At 46.8% G+C, this 22,712-nt stretch overlaps 1 protein-coding gene across 1 annotated transcript in view; it reads right to left on the bottom strand.

Annotated features, from left to right (window-relative positions):
• Positions 1 to 22,712, bottom strand: part of nav3 (neuron navigator 3) — a 396,979-nt gene that overhangs the window by 69,635 nt on the left and 304,632 nt on the right. The window contains exons 16-19 of the mRNA XM_078221087.1: positions 16,684 to 16,725; positions 11,017 to 11,177; positions 6,244 to 6,432; positions 2,659 to 2,711 (exon numbers count right to left, since the gene is read on the bottom strand). Of these exons, the coding sequence (XP_078077213.1) occupies positions 2,659 to 2,711; positions 6,244 to 6,432; positions 11,017 to 11,177; positions 16,684 to 16,725 (445 nt within the window). The remainder of the gene's footprint in view (positions 1 to 2,658; positions 2,712 to 6,243; positions 6,433 to 11,016; positions 11,178 to 16,683; positions 16,726 to 22,712) is intronic.

Raw genomic sequence — 22,712 nt, 5'->3', positions numbered from 1 at the left:
GTGAGACATGATTTTCCATTCACAAAGCCATGCTGACTGTCCCTAATCTGTACTTGCGTCTCTAAGTGCCTGTAGATCCTGTCTCTCAAAATACCTTCCAACAATTTACCCACCACAGATGTGAGGCTCACTGGCCTGTAGTTCCCAGGCTTTTCCCTGCAGCCCTTTTTAAACAAAGGCACAACATTTACCACTCTCCAATCTTCAGGCACCTCACCCGTGACTATCAATGATTCAAATATCTCAGCTAGGGGACCCGCAATTTCCTCTCGAGCCTCCCACAACGTCCTGGGATATACCTCATCAGGTCCCGCAGATTTATCTACCTTGATGCGGTTTAAGACTTCCCGCACCACCTCAAGACATCACTATTTATTTCCCCAAGTTCCCTAACATCCATGCTTTTCTCAAAAGTAAATACTGATGGGAAATATTAATTTTGGATCTCACCCATCTCTTGTGGATCCGCACATAGATGACCTTGTTGATCCTTAAGAGGCCCTACTCTCTCCCTTGTTACTCTTTTGCCCTTTATGTATTTGTAGAAGCTCTTTGGATTCTCCTTTGCCTTATCTGCCAAAACAATTTCGTGTCCCCTTTTTGCCCTCCTGATTTCTCTCTTAACTCTACTCCGACATCCCCTATACTCATCAAGGGATTCACTTGATCCCAGCTGCCGATGAACGTCATGTGCCTCTTTCTTCTTCTTGACCAGGGCCTCAATATCCTGAGTCATCCAGGGTTCCCGACTTCTGCCAACCTTGCCCTTCACTCTAAGAGGAATGTTTTTACCCTGAACCCTGGTTAACACACTTTTGAAAGCGTGCCACTTACCAGACGTCCCTTGTCCTTCCCACAGACTCCCCCAATTAACTTTTGTCATGAGTGTAGCATATCTGGGAGGAACAAATAACTTTGGAATATCGTTCACAATTTCAGCCCCCCTAAGGGGCTTCTCCCCACCTCACGCCTGGCTCTGCTGTGGACTCATTAATAGGAATTGATCACTGTGATTGGTCAATAACACCATTATCATTGCATCATGTGACACTGGGAGTGAAGCAGGGGAACTGGATGGTCTCTTTCTCAGGAATCTCTCTGTCCCTGTGATAACTGCGGGGTTATAAGAACATAAGAACTAGGAGCAGGAGTAGGCCATCTGGCCCCTCGAGCCTGCTCCGCCATTCAATAAGATCATGGCTGATCTTTTCATGGACTCAACTCCACTTACCCGCCTGCTCACCATAACCCTTAATTCCTTTACTGTTCAAAAATTTATCTATTCTTGCCTTAAAAACATTCAATGAGGTAGCCTCAACTGCTTCACTGGGCAGGGAATTCCACAGATTCACAATCCTTTGTGTGAAGAAGTTCCTCCTCAACTCAGTTCTAAATCTGCTCCCCCTTATTTTGAGGCTATGCCCCCAAGTTCTAGTTTCACCCTCCAGTGGAAACAACTTCCCTGCTTCTATCTTATCTATTACCTTCATAATCTTATATGTTTCCATAAGATCTCCCCTCATTCCAATGAGTATAGCCCCAGTCTACTCAGTGTCTCCTCATAAGCCAATCCTCTCAACACCGGAATCAACCTAGTGAATCTCCTCTGCACCCCCTCCAGTGCCAGTATATCCTTTCTCAAGTAAGGAGATCAAACTGTACACAGTACTCCAGGTGTGGCCTCACCAGCACCTTATACAGCTGCAACATAATCTTACTGTTTTTAAACTCCATCCCTCTGGCAATAAAGGACAAAATTCCATTTGCCTTCTTAATTACCTGCTGCACCTGCAAACCAACTCCTTGTGATTCTTGCCCAAGAACACCCAGGTCCCTCTGCACAGCAGCATGCTGCAATTTTTTACCATTTAAATAATAGTCCATTTTGCTGTTATTCCTACCAAAATGGATGATCTCACATTTACCAACATTGTACTCCATCTGCCAGACCCTCGCCCACTCACTTAGACTATCTATATCCCTTTGCAGACTTTCAGCGTCCTCTGCACACTTCGCTCTGCCACCCGTCTTAGTGTCATCTGTGAATTTTGACACACTACACTTGGTCCCCAACTCCAAATCATCTCTGTAAATCGTAAACAATTGCAGTCCCAACACTGATCCCTGAGGCACACCACTAGTCACTTATAACATGTGGGAAAGGACAAAGAGGCAGAGCGTTTTCTCTCTTGAAAAGAAAAGTATCAGGGTGACCTTATAGAAGCCAGAAAATTGTGAAAGGTTTTGATGGAGTGGGCACAGAGAGGATGTTTCCACTGGTGGGGAATTTAAAAAACCTGAGGTCATCAATATAAGCTAGTCATTGAGAAATCCAATGAGAAATTCAGGAGAAACTTCCTTACACAGAGAGTGGTGAGAATGTGGAACTCACTCCCACAGGGAGAGGCTGAAGTAATTATTATAGACATGGGGGGAAACTAGATAAACGTATGAGGGAGTGTGGGATAGAGGTTATGCTGATGAATGAGCAAAGATGGGAGGGAGTTCGAATACAGCATGAATACCCAATGGACTAGATGGGCCAAATGGCCTGTTTCTGTGCTAATTCCTATATAATTGCTTCTGTGCTGTTAGAGCGGGAATTCACAGCCCTTACTCAATAACCCCAGGTTACTGGGAATTCGCAGCGATACTTACTGTCGAGTACAGAGACGATGTGCTTGAAACCAGTGATAGCGATGATCCATGGACTGGAATAGACAAGGAGACAAATCAATCGGCATTCAGTCACAAACACAGGACAAGTCTTTCCGAATCCATACAATAAACCTCACAGCGCCAGGCACCCGGCTTCAATTCCTGGCTTGGTTCACTGTCTGTGTGGAGTTTGCACATTCTCCCCGTGTCTGCGTGAGTTTCCTTCAGGTGCTCTGGTTTCCTCCCACACTACAAAGATGCGCGGGTTACGTGGATTGGCGATGCTAAAATGCCCCTTAGTGTCAGGGGGACTATCTCAGATAAATGCATGGGGTTATGTGGATAGGGCCTGGGTGGGATTGTGGTTGGTGCAGACTCGATGGTCTGAATGGCCTCCTTCTGCATTGTAGGATTCTATGATTTACTAAAATAATTGAAAACAGATGCTTCCAAAGGATCCTTATTCATCCGAAAGGAGTGATTAAATATCCCTGATATATCCCTTATATTAATGATTTGGATGAGAATATAGGGGGCATAGTTAGTAAGTTTGCAGACGACACTAAGATTGGTGGCACAGTGGACAGTGAAGAAAGTTATCTCCAATTGCAATGGAATCTTCATCAATTGGGCCAGTGGGCTGACGAATGGCAGATGGAGTTTAATTTAGACAAATGCGAGGTGATGCATTTTGGTCGATTGACCCAGGGCAGGACTTACTCAGTTAATGGTAGGGTGTTGGGGAGAGTTACAGAACAAAGGGATCGCGGGATACATGTTCATAGCTCCTTGAAAGTGGAGTCACAGGTGGACAGAGTGGTGAAGAAGGCATTCAGCATGCTTGGTTTCATCGGTCAGAACATTGAATACAGGAGTTGGGACGTCTTGTTGAAGTTGTACAAGACATTGGTAAGGCCACAGTTGGAATACTGTGTGCAATTCTAGAAAGGATATTATTAAACTAGAAAGAGTGCAGAAAAGATTTATTAGGATGCCACCAGGACTTGATGGATTGAGTTATAAGGAGAGGCTGGATAGACTGGGACTTTTTTCTCTGGAGCATCGGAGGCTGAGGGTGATCTTATAGAAGTCTTTAAAATAATGAGGGGCACAGACAAGGTAGATAGTCAATATCTTTTCCCAAAGGTAGGGGTGTCTAAAACTAGAGGGCATAGGTTTAAGGTGAGAGGGGAGAGATACAAAAGTGTCCAGAGGGGCAATTTCTTCACACAGAAGGTGGTGAGTGTCTGGAACAAACTGCCAGAGGTAGTAGTAGAGGCGGGTACAATTTTGTCTTTTAAAAAGCATTTAGACAGTTACATGGGTACGATGGGTATAGAGGGATATGGGCCAAATGCGGGCAATTGGGATTAGCTTAGGGGTTTATAAAAAAAGGGCGGCATGGACAAGTTGGGCCGAAGGGCCTGTTTCCATGCTGTAAACCTCTATGACTCTATGACCTCTATGTCACACAACCACCAGCAGGGGACAGCTCAGGGTTTATTTAATCAATCATTACGAGTTCAAAATTATATTTCTACATTACAAGTCGTTACGTTAAGACTGCGGGACAGTACACTTAGAACTGACAGCTTGTTTCACAGTGTGGCCTTATTAATCGTTGCATGTTGAAGTTATTTGATCTGATCTCTGGGATTCAGGCGAGTGAGTGAGTCAATGCTGGGTGTCCTTTGCTGTTGATAGACTTGCCAAATGGGTTAATTGTCTGGGCGTGCCTGGGGCTGTCTCACTGGTGCTGCTCATTTTCTCTTCAGAAGGTGTTGGCTTTTGGACATTGACAAGAGTTTTTCTAATCTCTCGTATCAGTTCAGTGATGTGGGGATTGGAAGAGTTAGATTGTTCTCCTTACAGGAGAGTGGCTTCAGGGGAGAAGTAATAGTCATGTTCAAAATGAGGAAATATTGTCACTGGCAGGAGGTAACAAGCGGACACAGACTTTACAGAATTAACAAAAGATCCAGAGGTGGAATCTTTTCCACAGCAAGTTGTTAAGAGTGTTTTAGAAACAGATTCAATGGTAACTTTCAATAAGTGACTAGGTAAATCCTTGAAAGGGAAATATTGGGAAATAAAACAGGATGAGTGGGACTAATTGGATAGCTCCTTCAAAGAGATAGTACATGGAAGATGGTCTGAATGGCCTCACTCTGTGCTGTATGAGATTTGAGATGCTGAGTGAAAAACAGATCTAAGACAGCCTGGTATTGTCCTAGTTTACCAAGAGTAGCCCGAGACCCTTTATAGAAAAAATAAATGGTTGAAAGAAACCTTCTGTTCTCCCAGTTGGAAAGATGCCTGAGGATTCCATAGGAAGAGTAATCCTCTTGATTGCTTCAATTCCCTCCCAGAACTTCCACACGGCACGATGGCACAGCGCCAGAGACCCAGGTTCAATTCCAGCCTCTGGGTAAAGAAGTTTCTTTGGAATTTCTGATCAGATTTCTTGGTGCCCCTGGGCCTCTGGGTTTCCTCTTCCAAAACCCTTCATTATCTTAAAGATCTAATTTGATGGCCAATCAGCTGTTTCTTTCCAAGAGAGAGAGAACCAGCCTCTTTACCCTTTTCCATGGAAAAACAGATTCCGACTATTTCCTGTTCACCTCAGGCAGCAAAGCGAATGTGAGATGAAAGCTGAATTGGCCTGGAAAGGTATCTACATTGAGAAATTAGATCAGTTATTTGGTGGGAAGTAACAGGATCTCAATCCCAGTGTTCAGTCGAGCATCACTCTGCAGCCTCAGGACAGCACAGACTTGGAGCTCAGTAGTTGTCCTGTTCTAATGGGGTTTGCCGTGTTTCAGGGACTGGACAGGTGGAAGGACGTTGGAGTCACAGCTTTGAACAGGTCTAATTGAGGGCCTGATGGTTCTGAGGACATGGAGGGAATGTGCACCAACAGCAGAGACCTTTGGCGAGGTTCCTACACCAACTGACGTTTGACAAAGCGCCATTGCTGCTGTGAGACTCTTTTCAATGATAGCAGGTGTGACACTAATCAGATAACTCCCGCAACACCCACCGTGAACCCTCACCCACAACCCACTCGTCACACACCCTGCAAACCTCAGGCTGCTCCCTCGGGCATTACTTTTATCATAAAAAGTGGCTGCAATTTTCTGCTTGTTTGGTCAGAAATGGCCAAATTGCTGCAAAAATCAGGACACTTCAGACATGAGTTAGGTGCAAATCCACACGATGTTCACGCTTTCTCTGATCTTTTATAATCGTACAAGGGAGAAATGAGGAGATTTGTCGATTGCACCAATCATTTTCTGAGTCACTGTGCAGCAGCCAGTCAGCGTGTGTTAAAGATATTACCAATATTTAAATTGCTAAGAAACTGGTTATTGCACCAATGATGGTTCAGTCCAGTTTTTAAAGTCAGTTTCTATGGTTTTAATCAGTTTACTCACAGGTGGACGCCCTGATTAAGAATAATAAGTAATAATAAATTCTGCCAATGGTGAGAACTCCATCCCAGAATCTTTCCATTTCACATTCTGTTCATTTTCTCCTGCTTGAAGTGGTTATCCAAAAACCCCACAAACACCGAGAAATACAAACCTTCTTCCATGCTGCCCCGGAATGATCCGGATCTGCTCATTGCCCTTGGTCTGTCTTCCAGGGAATTGGCACTTCCGCACAGCTGGGAATCTCCGTACAAGTCAAACGAGGAATCCTGTGTGGGGATGCTGTTTGAACGCATCATGCTGGGCCCTGATAGATGGAACTGGGAAATGGCTGTTGGGCTCACTGTAAATCAAACAAATACAAATCTTAGAACAAAGAACAAAGAAAATTACAGCACAGGAACAGGCCCTTCGGCCCTCCAAGCCTGCACCGACCATGCTGCCCGACTGAACTAAAACCCCCTACCCTTCCTGGGACTGTATCCCTCTATTCCCATCCTATTCATGTATTTGTCCATATGCCCCTTAAAAGTCACTATCGTATCTGCTTCCACTACCTCCCCCGGCAGCGAGTTCCAGGCACCAATTAGCATCTGAGAATTATAGAATCTCTACAGTGTAGAAGGAGGCCATTCAGCCCATTGAGTCCAAACCGACTCTGTGAGAGAGTATCTTACCTCGGCCCTCTCCCCCCTCCTATACCCATAGCTCCGTGCCTTCATCGTGGTTAATCGCCCGAACCTACGCATCCCAGGACACTAAGGGACAATTTAGCATGGCCAATCCACCTAACCCGCACATCTTTGGACTGTGGGAGGAAACCGGAGCACCCAGAGGAAACCCACGCAGACATGGGGAGAATGTGCAAACTTCTCACAGAAAGTCACCCAAGCTGGGGATGGAACCGTGGTCCCTGGCTCTGTGAGGCAGCAGTGCTAACCACTGTGCCACCGTGCCGCCCCGGGTCCCTGGCGCTGTGGGGCAGCAGTGCTAACCACTGTGCCACCATGCCGCCCCGGGTCCCTGGCGCTGTGAGGCAGCAGTGCTAACCACTGTGCCACCATGCCGCCCTGGGTCCCTGGCTCTGTGAAGCAGCAGTGCTAACCACTGTGCCACCGTGCTGCCCCAGGTCCCTGGTGCTGTGAGGCAGCAGTGCTAACCACTTTGCCACCGTGCTGCCCCGGGTCCCTGGCCCTGTGAGGCAGCAGTGCTAACCACTGTGTCACCGTGCTGCCCCGGGTCCCTGGCACTGTGAGGCAGCAGTGCTAACCACTGTGTCACCGTGCTGCCCCGGGTCCCTGGCACTGTGAGGCAGCAGTGCCGCCCCAGGTCCCTGGTGCTGTGAGGCAGCAGTGCCGCCCCGGGTCCCTGGCGCTGTGAGGCAGCAGTGCGAACCACTGTGCCACTGTGCCGCCCCGGGTCCCTGGCGCTGTGAGGCAGCAGTGCTAACCATTGTGCCACCGTGCCATCCTGGGTCCCTGGCTCTGTGAGGCAGCAGTGCGAACCACTGTGCCACCGTGCCGTCCTGGGTCCCTGGTGCTGTGAGGCAGCAGTGCCGTCCTGGGTCCCTGGCTCTGTGAGACAGCAGTGCTAACCACTGTGCCACCGTGCTGCCCCGGGTCCCTGGCGCTGTGAGGCAGCAGTGCGAACCACTGTGCCACCGTGCTGCCCCGGGTCCCTGGCTCTGTGAGGCAGCAGTGTGAACCACTGTGCCACTGTGCTGCCCAGGATTTAGGGAGAGAATTTTAAAATTTAAGACCCTCCCCTCCCAACAGCTGGAGGCACGGCTGCCAATGGCAGAGCAGTGAGTATTGGAGCGTGCTGAAGAGACCGGAATTATTTCAAGGTTGGTGTTTACAGATGTAGCTGGTTGATGTTTTTAAGCACAGTGGTCGAATAGATCACCATCTCATTCAGAACCATCAGTTCAGTCAGTCCATTCCAATTATCCAAAGGTCTGTAGGCTGTGGCATGCCAATATTAGTGAAATGATACCTCACAGGGGTACATTTATACACTTTTTAAAAACTGCCAGTATGTATTTCTGATCATAAAGGAATCGAAACGGAAACGGAATGTTCCAGCAAACAGGAACAGGCCATGATAGACATGAGATAAAGGAGTATGATCCACTGGAATAGAACGAGGGCGATTCGATGTGGCTTCAATCAACAAAAGTCTTTATATATATAGAATATATATTCAACAAGTTCAGACTACATGACAATGCCACTGCTCTATAGGGTCCTTGCCGATCACATGACCCTCAGGAAACCCCCCCTCCCCCTTTAAAGGGCCTCGCTACTACAACAGCCCATTGTGTATTCTGCAATACACACGAGAGACCTGTATATTCACAAACAAATTTAATTTAATCGGAACATCGCTTTTTAAAAGAACGCATTATAAATACATCTCAGCTGACCTCATAAAAGAAACATTATTGAACCAATAATGTGAGCTGGAAAAGCAGTTGTTTTATAAACAGTATGGACTATCCTTGCTGCTTTAAGACTCAGTGGGGCATGGATACAGCAGGAATTACTGATGAATTAGGTTAAAAAGTTCTGATAAATCAAGCTCAAACCAGCTCTAATTATTCAGCACTCAGCACACACTTTACAGCCTTTGAGTCTCAAACATTGAGTTCAACAATTTTACATCCTTTCCATTTTTTGGACAGTGGTTGTTGACATTTACACCTCCTCTAGACCCAGATTTTGATTTTTTACCTTTCAAATCGCAAACTGTATTCCAATTTTGATGAAAGATCATTGATTGGGGTGGCACGGTGGCGCAGTGGTTAGCACTGCTGCCTCACAGCGTCAGGGACCTGGCTTGGGTCACTGTCTGTGCAGAGTCTGCATGTTCTCTCCGTTTCTGCATGAGTTTCCTCTGGGTGCTCCGGTTTCCTCCCACAGTCTGAAAGACGTGCTGGTTAGATACATTGGTCGTGCTAAATTCTCCCTCAGTGTACCCAAACAGGCGCCGGAGTGTGGCGACTAGGGAATTTTCACAGTAACTTCATTGCAGTGTTAATGTCAGCCTACTTGTGACTAACAAATAAATAAACTTTCAAACCTGAAACAATGGACGCAAGCTTTCTCCCAAAAAATGCCTAAGTTTGGGATTCTCCGGCCTCACCCACGGCTGGGATTCTCCGGGACTGCTGCAATGAATGAAGTTTTGGTTGAGCGCCAAATTCCCCGTTCTCGCTGGCAGCTCGGGCGGGGTGAATGAGATTGGAGAATCCTGGCCTAAGTGGGAAAAGCGATGAGATTCCCGCTGGGTGGTTTGAGTTGATCCAGTTCCCAATTCAACCTGCTGTGTGCAAAGGTGGGAGAATTGCAGGGAGCCGAGAGTCCAGTAGACAGCCGGTTCCCCCGTCAAAACGAGCGATGTTAAATCATGGTAAAGTCAGTAGGAAAGGCCATTTTAACCATTCATCCTTCTCTTTTGTTTTACCGGGAAAGAGTTAAAATTCCCCCATTAAGTGTTTATATGATAGAAACTGTTACCTTGAAGGGCAATGCTACAGCTTCTGTAAGAAATACATACCTCCCAATATTGAGTTGATAGGGTAGTGATGATGAGTACCTCAAGCTGTCATGTGTAATATATCACTGACATTTAAACTTGTCTGCAGCAATACCCCTTCTTTTCAAAAGGATTTCCCACATTGATATGAATCTCCACATTTAATTTGTGAAACTCACTGAAAATGTCAAATCATCAAACTCCCCGTTACAGAGAATTACATCAAATTCACAGAACAGCAAGTGGTCGGACAGCCAATCTGCTCTGTGTTCCTGCTGCACCTGAACCTCCTTCCAAACTCCTTCTCTGTTAACTGTTTCCTCAACTATTCACCTCAACCACTCTCTGTGGCATCACGTTCTACATTCTCACCACCCTCTGGGTTAGAATCTTTCTCCAGAATTCCTGATTGGGTTCATCAGTGACTGTCCTATTTTAGAGTTTTGGACCCCACCACCAATGGAAACTCGAGATTTAACTGAAGAAAAGCTCCTTCTTAAAGACCTTTAGCAGGTCACCCGTCAGCCTTCCCTCTCCCATGTCAGAGAGCTCCAAGCCATTCAATGTTTCCTGGTATAAAGTTACATAAGTTAATGATGAAAACATCAGTGTCAGAACAGGATACGATTTGAATCCAATTTACTTTGTTTTAAAGGCAATTATAGAGCAGATGGTTGGGGGACGGTTGGCACAAAATGGTGGCACAGGGGAACCAACTCTCTGGCACTAAAGGGTTAATTCCGTGTCTGCCACATTCCAAAGGAGTCTTGGAGATGGAATCACATGATAGGAGCCTCAAGGCTTTTCTCTGTGTTACTGCGAGCGTGCAATTACACCAATCCTTTCGAAAAGTGGAAGAGAGAGTGGGTGGGGGTGAGTGGGGGTGGGGGTGGGGGTGGGAGTGGGGGTGGGGGTGGGAGTGGGAGTGGGGGTGGGGGTGGGGGTGGGGGTGGGGGTGGGGGTGGAGGGGGTGGGGGTGGAGGTGCAAGCGGTCCCGGAAACATGGTGACCTCTTCACAAGCCCATCGATTGCATCCAGACCAGAAGATCCCGCTGGCGCAAAGGGCCATAAAATTCCACCGCATGGGGTTCGATCTGGACTTTATGCAACAGTACATAGCGATGGTGAGTCAAAAACCCATTTCACATCTCTTCCCATTGTTATTTGCAGTGACGTCTGTGGTCAGCGATGTTAAAATGGGCTGTTCACTCTCTATCGCCCACTACTGCATCGAGTCACAACTTCCAACTCTATTGCAGGCAATTGGGGTGAGCTTCGTGGTAAAAAACTGGGCAGCATGGACAAGCTGGGCTGAAGGGCCTGTTTCCATGCTGTAAACCTCGATGACTCTATCAAGTCCCTTAAGGGACAATGAGATGATTTGCTCACCTAGATGGGTGAAGTTGAAGGTCCCACTACAAGGGGATGAGATGGCAGAAGGCGAGGGCAGAGGTGATTGGCTGACTGTGTCTTGAAGGCCTCCAGTTGAGTGGGAACGAAGCCATTCCTTACCTTCCTCATGGCTTGCTTGGCGAGATGATGGGGTGTACCTTCAAGGGATAATTAGCAAACAAATTGGAAACAGTTCCACCACTCAGCAAATCCAACATTGCTGCAACAACTTGCATTTATCTATCTCGCAACTTCAGCAAAGTAAAACAGCCTGAGGTTCTTCACAGAAGCCTAATCGTGTAACTAACTGAAACTGAGATTAGGATGAAAATTGTAAGGGAGATGGTGAAACGTTTGGTCAAAGGGGTGGGTTTTAAAAAATGTCTTAGTGGAAGGGAAAGAGTTAGAGAGGGGGAGAGGCTTGGGGAGAGAATGCAGCCAGGGTGCCTAAATGCACAGTCATGGGGCAAAGGAAACTGGGAATGTACATGGGGTCAAGGTTGGGGAATGGAGAAGTCTCTGAGGGTCGTAGGGCCGGTGGAGATGGGGAGGGGTGGGGACATGGAGGAGTGTAAAGACCCGGATTGTGCCATTGGTAAGACCAGAAAGTAATGTAGGTCACTGAGCTCAGTGGATGGGACTCACTGCAACCTCATTCTAAGATAGCAGGTTCATCTATTTCTTCAGGCAGACACCGAGGAACATGAACCCTTTGGAATAACATAGGGTTGAAGTACTGACAAAATAATTAAACCACAAAAGCAATTTGCAGTGTTTTGATGAATGTTTTTGCAGAACATAAACAAAAAAGAGACAAGCTTTAGTAAACAAAAGTCCCTGCTCATTTATTTTCACAGCATGCAACAGAAATATTTTGCACGATAACTTAATAAAAAACATCAACTCGATGCAAAAGGATCTCATTAGTGGCTTTTCTTTCCTCGTAGAAAATTGAAAGCTGATGAGATACTAGATCAAGGAGTTTATTCTGAAGGGTAGGCACAGAGATTGTTGTGTACTGATACTCCAGGGGTTGTGGTACTCCAGGGGTCATCAACACAATTCAGGCTTTGGGAACAGAAGATTGCAGGGAAGGCGATAGCCTCGGGGTATTATCGCTGGGCTATTAATCTAGAGATTCAACTAATGTTCTGGGGACTCGGGTTCGAATCCCGTCATGACAGATGGTAGAATTTGAATTCAACAAAAGCCTATCTGGAATTAAGAATCTATTGATGATCATGAAACCATTGTCAATTCAAGTGTAAGTTGAGAGGGATTCGGGACCGGCACATTCCTATCAGGATGAAGGATAAGTATGGCAAGTTTTGGGAACCTTGGATAATGAGAGATATTGTGAGCCTAGTCAAAGAGGAAAAGGAAGCATTTGTTAAATCTAGGAGGCCGGGAACACACAAAGCAAGTGTATAATACAAGGAAAGTAGAAATAAACTTAAGCAAGGAGTAAGGAGGGCTAAAAGGGGTCACGAAAAAGCATTGGCCAGCAGGATTAAGGAAAATCACAAGGCTTTTTATACATATATAAAGAGCAAGAGGGTAGCCAGGGAGAGGGTTGGCCCACTCAAGGACAAGGGAGGGAATCTATGCGTGGAGCCAGAGGAAATGGGTGAGGTATTAAATGAGTACTTTGCATCAGTAATCACCAAAGAGAAGGACTTGGTGGACGATGAGTCTGGGAAAGGATGTGTAGATAGTTTGAGCCATGTTGAGATCAAAAAGGAGGAGGTATTGGGGTTCTTGAGAAACATTAAGGTAGACAAGTCCCCAGGGCCTGATGGGATATACCCCAGAATACTGAGAGAGGCAAGGGAGGAAATTGCTGGGGCCTTGAGAGAAATCTTTGTATCTTCACTGGCTACAGGGGAGGTCCCAGAGGATTGGAGAATAGCCAATGTTGTTCCTTTGTTTAAGAAGGGTAGCAAGAATAATCCAGGTAATTACAGGCCGGTGAGCCTTACATCAGTGGTAGGGAAATTATTGGAGAGGATTCTTCGAGATAGGATTTATTCCCACTTGGAAATAAGTGGACATATTAGTGAGAGGCAACATGGTTTTGTGAAGGGGAGGTCGTGTCTCACAAACTTGATCAAGTTTTCCGAGGAAGTAACGAAGATGATTGATGAGGGTAGGGCAGTGGATGTTGTCTACATGGACTTCAGTAAGGCCTTTGGCAAGGTCCCTCATGGCAGACTGGTGCAGAAGGTGAAGTCGCATGGGATCAGAGGTGAGCTGGCAAGGTGGATACAGAACTGGCTCGGTCAAAGAAGACAGAGGGTAGCAGTGGAACAGTGTGTTTCTGAATGGAGGGCTGTGACAAGTGGTGTTCCTCAGGGATCAGTGCTGGGACCTTTGCTGTTTGTAATATATATAAATGATTTGGAGGAAAATGTAACTGGTTTGATTAGTAAGTTTGCGGACGACACAAAAGTTGGTGGATTTGCGGATAGCGATGAGGACCATCAGAGGATACAGCAGGATATAGATCGGTTGGAGACTTGGGCGGAGAGATGGCAGATGGAGTTTAATCCAGACAAATGTGAAGTAATGTATTTTGGAAGGTCTAATACAGATAGGAAATCTACAGTAAATGGCAGAACCCTTAAGAGTATTGATAGGCAAAGGGATCTGGATGTACAAGTACACAGGTCACTGAAAGTGGCAATGCAGGTGGAGAAGGTAGTCAAGAAGGCATATGGCATGCTTGCCTTCATCGGCCGGGACAGAGTTTAAAAATTGGCAAGTCATGTTGCAGCTTTATTTAGTTAGGCCGAACTTGGAATATAGTGTTCAATTCTGGTCGCCACACTACCAGAAGGATGTGGAGGCTTTGGAGAGGGTACAGAAAATATTTACCAGGATGTTGGCTGGTATGGAGGGCATTAGCTATGAGGAGAGGTTGGAGAAACTTGGCTTGTTCTCACTGGAACGATGGAGGTTGAGGGGAGACCTGATAGAAGTCTACAAGATTATGAGAGGCATGGACAGAGTGGATAGTCAGAAGCTTTTTCCCAGGGCGGAAGAGTCAATAACTAGGGGGCATAGGTTTAAGGTGCAAGGGGCAAGGTTTAAAGGAGATGTACGAGGCAGATATTTTACACAGAGGGTGGTGGGTGCCTGGAACGCGTTGCCAGGGGAGGTAGTGGAAGCGGATATGGTTGTGACTTTTAAGGGGCGTCTTGACAAATACATGAATAGGATGGGAATAGAGGGATATGGTCCCGGGAAGGGTAGGGGGTTTTAGTTCAATTGGGCAGCATAGTCGGTGCAGGCTTGGAGGGCTGAAGGGCCTGTTCCTGTGCTGTAATTTTCTTTGTTCTTTGTTCAATTGTCGGAAAAACCCATCTGGTTCATTAATGTTCTTTAGGGAAGGAAATCTGCCGTCCTTACCTGGTCTGGCCTACATGTGACACAGTAATGTGGGCGACTCACAACTGCCCTCTGAAATGGCTTAGCAAGTCATTCAGTTCAAAGGCAATTAGGGATAGGCAACAAATGCTGGCCAGCCAGTGACACTCATGTCCCACGAATGAATAAAAGAATAAAAGAGGTATTTATTGAATAAGAGAAATGATGTGCAAGGGGGTTTGCAGCCTCAGCTGCCCTGGAACAGTGGCTCCAGTCCTTACATGCTCACTACACGGCTTCCAGATGTATTCTGCCTGAGTGAGAACTCCACTCTCTGGGGTGACCGGTTCTCAATGGTTCCTCAAGCCAGGTGACCCTTACTGCTGTCCTGACTTAAAGAGTATTTAAGGGGAAGCTGGAAGCATGAGGGAGAAAGAAAGAGAAAGATATGGTGATGGGGTGAGATAAAGAGGGAGTTGGAGGAGATTCATGTGAAGAATAAACGTATGGACCAGATGATTTATTTTACTCTTTAACACAATGGAATGCTGTTACGGAAATATAGCTGAAGGTCGATCAGAGGTTAGTCAGGGGGGTTTCTGGGAATAGGAAGGTGCAAAGCAGATAGGTTTCCTTTGGGGTTGGGGGAGAGGTTTGAGGAGATATCTGGATTGTGGCTGTGATTCCACCCAAAGTGCTACAAGGAAACTTGCTGGTCTCCCATTCTAAACAAAAACTTCTCTCTGGAGGTATTCCTGCCATTTAATATCACCCATGGTGCTTTGTTAAAATGGGGCGGTTTGTTCGGTAGCTTCAGGTGGCAGGTAAGAGCCAATGACATTAACGCGGGGGAGACTGGGGTCAGACAGAGGCCCAGGCTGGGGAAAGACAGCGAGTGTTCTTTCGAAAGGGACCGAAGTGAACCTGGCAGGGATTTTACAATAATCCGACAGTTTCTCCATTACTTGGTCGCTGGGTTTTATTTACAGAATGTATTTAACTGAAATAAAATTCTCAAATGGCCATGGCAGATTTGGATGCTTTGATTCGCAGTTCTGGACCAAGGATTTACAAATCTCGTAACGTAGCCATTGCATCACTCTGTGGCCAGGAGGGCGTGACCTGTGGGATTAATGCTACTTATAGAGAATTCCCAACGCTGAAGGAATAACCAATCCAGCCTTGTTGTCCTGAGACCAGAGTCATCCTGAGACCTGCGTCATCCTGAGACCTGCGTCATCCTGAGACCTGCGTCATCCTGAGACCTGCGTCATCCTGAGACCAGAGTCATCCTGAGACCTGCGTCATCCTGAGACCAGAGTCATCCTGAGACCAGAGTCATCCTGAGACCAGAGTCATCCTGAGACCTGCGTCATCCTGAGACCTGCGTCATCCTGAGACCTGCGTCATCCTGAGACCTGCGTCATCCTGAGACCTGCATCATCCTGAGACCTGCATCATCCTGAGACCTGCATCATCCTGAGACCTGCATCATCCTGAGACCTGCATCATCCTGAGACCTGCATCATCCTGAGACCTGTGTCATTCAACGTTAAGGGCGGGACTTTCTGGCTGCGCTCCTCCCAAAACTTGAAAAATCCCACCCAAGGTCAATGGAGCTTTGCTTGGTCCACCCTCTGCCCGCTAAGATCCCTGTGGCGGGAGGGATGGGAAAGTTCTCCCCTAATCCGATTGAGGATTCAGGCTGGAGTTTGTAACTGATGCTCCGAATTAGTCACATTCTCTTCCTGTTTGTTCCTAGCATCAAGTCTCCCTCCTCACCTTGTGACTTTGATGATTTGGACGTGGGAAAGGTCACCATTCTCCAGAATAACTAACAAGCTGCAGTTATTCCAGAAGCTTCCCTGGCCACACCACATGCAATTCACAAACAATCGTCACATCACATGATGCAGAAATACCAAAGTCTAACACCAAAGCAGTAACGTCAACTTTGGTGCTTATGAAAGTGGAGAATGTCTGCCGTGGTAAACAGTCCCCTCCCTGGGTTGGCAGAGTCAGTCCCTGCTCGGGCCTGGTGCAGTTGGGGCAGTCAGTAAACTTTCCCAATGCTGGATTTCCACTCGCTGCTACTCCAGATTGGCATTTATTCCCATCAAACTTCAACCTCCCGCCAGCCTCAGCACATTTTCCAAATTTTAATCAATTAATGTCAAATTAATGACGCTTTTTATGCTGTGAAATCCTGCCCACCAGAGACTGGACTGAGAGCACCAAAGCACATTGATACATATGTACGGTCAGTGCGATTAATAAATTGTGTTAAAACATCTCTACCTTAGTCCCTTTTTAGGGAGCGTGTTCCGATCGAGCTGCACACTGCTAAAACAAAGAGAAATCTGGTAGCAACACAACACCAACAAGCAAGGCCTCGACACAGACATCTGTCAATCTTCAGAATAAAAGACTTTTGGTTAATGGGTTAGTGCAAACAGAGCACATCTGCTTTTGTCTGGGGTCCACGCAGGAAGCTAGGCCGGGCTCAGCTGGAAAGGGAAAGCATTTAAGAATCAGAATGAAAGCAAGAAAGTTACACCAGGCGGAAAAGAATTCTGCCTCATCTCTCTGACTGGACCGAACAACAAAGCAGAGATGAGTGAGTGTTGGCTTTATGACTGCGATGGTGATTAGGTTAAAACTGCCAGAGCTTCATTAATAAAGACGCCAGCCAGGATTTTCCAGCCCTGCCAGATTACCCCACGGTGGATGTGACGAATTTGACAAATGACCATTGACTTTGGCGGGACCGGAAGATCCTACAGGTGGGCAGGGCTGGAAAATCCCACCTTGTGTCTCTTCACCAGGGTCATGAGGTTTTCTGGGTGGTGGGAGAGAGGGATGGGGTGGGGTACAGGTGTGAATGGGTGAGGGGGTGACGAGGTCAGGATGTGACGGGGTAGGGGTGTGAGGGGGTGATGGGTTGGGGTATGGATGGAGATGGGTGGGGTGGGGGTTGGGGTTGGGGTTGGGGTGAGTATTGGGATGGGGGTTGGGGGGGGTTGGGGTTGGGGTGTAGGGGTGGGTGTAGGGGTGGGGGTAGGGATGGGGGGGCTGGAGTTGTGTAAAACTCACTTGTTCCGGAATCCATTGCACATTGCTAGAATGGTTCTCTTAGGACATACAGAACAGTTAAGGAGTTGAGCGCACAGCCCCCGTGATGACCTCACCACTCAATATTCTGTCTGATCTCCAACCTCAACTCCACATCTTCCAACTCCAAATCCTTCAAATCCTTTCATTTTTCTCCCCTAAAACCTACTGCCCTCAGCCTTGATAGTTCTCAGCAGCTGAGCATTTCCAGCTCTCTGTCTGAAGCAAGTTCTCCATGTCTCAGTCCCTAAGTGGCTGACTCCATCTTCTGAGACTGTGATTCGCTGTTCTAGATTCTCCAGCCCTGGGCAAAAGCAGCCTCTCAGCGCCTGTCCTGTCAAAACCCTTCAGAATGTTACACATTTCAATAAGAACACTGAACATTCTACTGATCTCCAGTGAAAATATGCCCGCTCTGTGGAATCTCTCTTCACGAACCTGGGGGCAACAGGACAAGGTGGAGGGTGGAGGGAGAAGGAATCACATGTTCACCATCACCTTTTCACTCTGTGTCAGGGTGTGTGTGAAGAAACAGAATGATGGAGGGAGACAGAACGGCTTCGTCTGCACATGCAAGCTGAAGGGACAGCCAGACAAAGGAACGTGCTGGAACGTTAGAAACAGCACTGCCCATGGGTTAAATCTGCAAAGCTCTGAACTGAGACATCGCCATTCTCAAACCATTCCTTCTTGTTAATGCAGAGATTTGCAAAATCAAGCATCTGCCATAGGGTTACGATGTTACTTCACAAGCAGTGTCATCAATTCTATGTTGCAGGCAACCACCAGGTCACACAGTACATGAAGAGGCCATTCGGCCCACAGTGCCTGTGTCAGCTCTTTGGAAGAGCGATCTAATGCATCTCGGTCCACCTGCCCATTCCCCATCACCCAGTAAATGTTTCCTATTTATCCAGTTCCCTTTTGAAAGTTATTACTGAATCTGACTCTGCCGCCCTTTCAGACAGCGCCTTCCAGATCCCAATAACTCGCTGCGTCATAAACACTTTCCTCATTCACCCTCCCAACTCGTGACAATGAAATCTTATCCCACAACCTGCATTTCCTATAAACTGGGAAGATGGGCAGTCTGTGTCTGCGGAATATCCAATCACAAAATTCAACAAGCCCAAACATTTTCTTCAGATTCTCCAGATGCAATGAGAAGCTTTGCTGTGCCGTCACTGATCCCATCAACCACAATGAGATGAATCACCATCTCAGACAGCTTTTTCCTGATGTTATTTTCAGGAGGAATACTGGGAGGAGTATTGGGAAATCTCCCTGTGCTTCCCTTAAATAATGTCTCAGGATGTTTAAACTTCATATCAACCATTGGACGAGGGAGGCAGGGTGTTGGTTTAACACGATGGCCAAAACATGGTGGCAGGAATGATGTAACTAGTTCCTCAGTACCAGCCTTGCTTATTGGCTGAAGTGGGGTTTGAACCCACAACCTTCTGTCTTAGAAGTGCGAGTATGGCTAACTGGGAAAAGTTGACATGATTGGCAGATTGTCATTATCTTATCCTTCAGCTCCGGGTCACACCCAGGCGTGTTTTGAGTCACAGACATTCCAACAATCCCAAAGCCCCATCTCCTCAAGGAGCAATCACAGACAATGCCCCATTGTGGAGTTAGAGAGACTGAGCCTGAAATTCTGGTCCGGTCTAAGACGTGATCGGAGCTGCAGTGAAGGCACCAGGAATATGGGGAAGACCTGGTTCCACTGGGATTGTGTCCTGACGTTCTGGTTCCACTGGGATTCTGTCCTGACGTTCTAATGGTACACTCTGTCTGCTGGATGGAAGTGTTTATAGACGGACCTTCCTTCAGCCCTCCCATGTCACTGGGAGCACCCAAGCCACTAGAAGCCAATGGATATCTCAGGTGCTGAGGAGAAATGGTTTCTCCCGGGAAGCAGCCAACCAAGATGAGGCTGGGGGTCAGGTCAGGACAAGAAGTGACCGACTGCTCCCCCTTTATGGGCTGGGATACTCCCTTGTCAGTATTCATCGCCCAGTCCAATCAAATTGGCCCCATTCCTGCCTTGGTCAGCCTGGACTAAACGTCACTGGGATCATGTGTCGGGAATCAGGGAGAATTTCCTGAGAATTTCCCCACAATGAGTGAATTGTCAGTAGGACACATACCCCGGTCTGACAGTTGACTTGCTGCTTTGGGGAAACCAATTCAGAAAATAGCGGCTTCCAATTTTTAAAATTCACATTTAAGATGTGCCGAACACAGACGCCTTTAGCCTCAAGTGACTTGATTGCAGATTTGAGGCTTCAGCGAATGATTTTACCTGTCATGGTTCCAGGAATGTGAGATCCTGCGACACTGAGGAACATTAACAAGGAAAGAAAGTGGACTAATAGTCAAGATGAGAGAGAGATGATAGTGTGAACAGAAGTAAGAAGGGGACAAAAAAAGGGAAAAAAGTGTTAACATCTCCAAATAATTATCATTAACAAACTTGTAATGAGTGGCAGATCCTACATTCTCCTAACTACCTTCTTTCCAGAGCTGATTGCAAGGTCAGTGGGAAATGTAAGGAGCAATGGTTTGGAGATTTCGCTTTGGAGGTTACGTCTCAATGAATAACAATCCTTCCTCAGTCAGTAGCCTGACTTTAGGGACATTAACACCAAATAGAATCATAGAATCCTACAGTACAGAAGGAGGCCATTCGGCCCATTGAGCCCACACCGACAACAATCCCACCCAGGCCCGATCCCTGTAACCCCATGCATTTACCCTAGCTAGTCCCCCTGACATTAAGGGGAAATTTAGCATGGCCAATCCACCTAACCCACACATTTTGCCTGACTCTGCTGTGCAGTATTGAGGGAGTGCTGCACTGCCACAAGTGCAGTCCTTTGGATGAAACATTGAACTGAGGCATCTCTCAGGTGGATGTAACTGATCCTACAATGCTGTGCTGGAGAGGAACCGGAGAGTTCCATCAGTCAGGGTGCGACCAACTGAGTCATAAATGAAACCACTGAGAAGAGGCATATCGTATGTGGGTGTTTCAAGCCTGATCCTCAGGATAGGGTAGATGGAGCCTTACTCTAGTGAATAGTACTGTGTGTAACGGGGACTGCTGGCTGGTGAAAGTGGCAACTGAAACCTCTGGCCAAAAGGAAATTTAGCTATTGCCTCGAGAACCTCTCCCCATCCCGCCAGCAGCAGGCATGGAGTGAGGGGATAAGGGGGGGCGGGAAAATTTAGAGAGTGGCCGTAAGTCAACTGGTTGGACTGGAAAATCCCAGCCAATATATTTGGACAAGAGACACTGGCTAATTTTCCAGAGAAACCAACCTGTCTCGTGTTGTGACAATGAGCATATTGACCTTCTCCAGCCCTGCAGCCTATTGGATCGTTCAGGCTCGGAGAACATTGCAGAGTCCAGTCTGTGTCCTCCTCTCTCCAGGAATGTGCAGTCCTTTGGGACATTCAATAGCCTACACAGAGGAACAGGTAACTGTGCCGCACACAATATTGAATGGCTGTTAGGGTTGGAAGTTCGGCATAGTTTGAATTGGAAGACTTGGGGTCAAATATTTTGAGTGCAGTCCAATTGAAAAGTTGAATCGCTAGATTCAGTGGCAAAACTCAAGCATGGTCGGGAATTTCCTGACTCAATGGACTCTGCCTTTGAGGGAGAGTTTTTATCTCAAAACTACAGCTTGCAATCCTGAAGGAGTTGCCCCTGATGCGAGGTCACCTGGGAATGTAGCTGTCTCTAAAACCTCCCAGAACTTCCAAATCTTGATGCTGATGACAAGAGAGAGATGGAATGATCTGTTCTCTGGCATTTCTTGACCATTCCAGTTAACCAAACAGAAAATCAAGCTTGTTTTTTGTCAAATGTCATAAATAACAAAAATCTCCCAGAAAGCATCCGAAATAATCTCAAACCAATTCCTTCTTCAATCATTACATCTAAGATTCAACAGCCCAGAGGTAAGCCCACCTCGCATTGACACTTCATTTCTATTCTGTACCTCATATACTGCCGAGCTTGGTAGCGAGAGTTGGATGTATCCCCGGAGATTTTATTCCAGAGTCCCAACAACAACAAAGACAAAGAACAAAGAACAGTACAGCACAGGAACAGGCCCTTCGGCCCTCCAAGCCCGTGCCGCTCCCTGGTCTAAACTAGACCATTCTTTTGTATCCCTCCATTCCCACTCCGTTCATATGGCTGTCTAGATAAGTCTTAAACGTTCCCAGTGTGTCCGCCTCCACCACCTTGCCTGGCAGCGCATTCCAGGCCCCCACCACCCTCTGTGTAAAGTATGTCCTTCTGATAAAAGAACACCCTATCTATGCCTTTCATAATTTTATACACATTTTATACAGTCCCGCCTCCAAACTCCCACCATTGGCTACTCAACTTGTTCAAATTGCGGTGAGCCGCCTTCCATTTCCAGGACAGATTTACCATTGTCTGATTAAATCAGTCTCGCTGAGAATCAAATCACCTTTTTCAACAATAATTAAATAAACCTCTGCATCTTCTCGTGAATAACTGAAAATATTTTAAAAATACATTATTTTTGAAAGCCTCTGTGATTATTCTCCTGGATATTACTCATGATCGAGCCTGAGGAATTAATCTCCAATCCACTCAATTCTAGGACAAACCTGAAGGGTTGTTAACCCCCTCTCCATGATGAATATTCATCGATATGATGGGGGGTTTTGTCTAATAACACAAGATAACCTCCACAATATTTGCATGCCATGTTTTGTGGTAACGCGTTGTTTTTAAGTACATTCTCACACCTTATAGAACGACCCAGCGCAGAAGGAGGCCATTTCATAGAATAATGGAATCCCTACAGTGCAGGAGGCGGCCATTCAGCCCATCAAGTCTGCACAGACCGCAATCCCACCCAGGCCCTAATCCCATAACCCCACATATTTACCCTACTAATCCCCCTGACACTAGGGTCAATTTAACATGACCAATCAACCTAACCTGCACATCTTTGGCCCATTGGTCCAAAGATGTGCGGGTTAGGTTGATTGGCCAGGTTAAAAAATGCCCCTTAGAGTCCTGGGATGCATAGATTAGAGGGATTAGCGGGTAAATATGTGGGGGTAGGGCCTGGGTGGGATTGTGGTCGGTGCAGACTCGATGGGCCGAATGGCCTCCTTCTGCACTGTAGGGTTTCTATGATTTCTATGATTGTCTTTGTGCT

The sequence above is a fragment of the Mustelus asterias genome, chromosome 9 (assembly GCF_964213995.1).
Source record: "Mustelus asterias chromosome 9, sMusAst1.hap1.1, whole genome shotgun sequence".
NCBI classification, from domain to species: Eukaryota; Metazoa; Chordata; class Chondrichthyes; order Carcharhiniformes; family Triakidae; genus Mustelus; species Mustelus asterias.
This window is presented reverse-complemented; position numbering and strand designations above follow the sequence as displayed.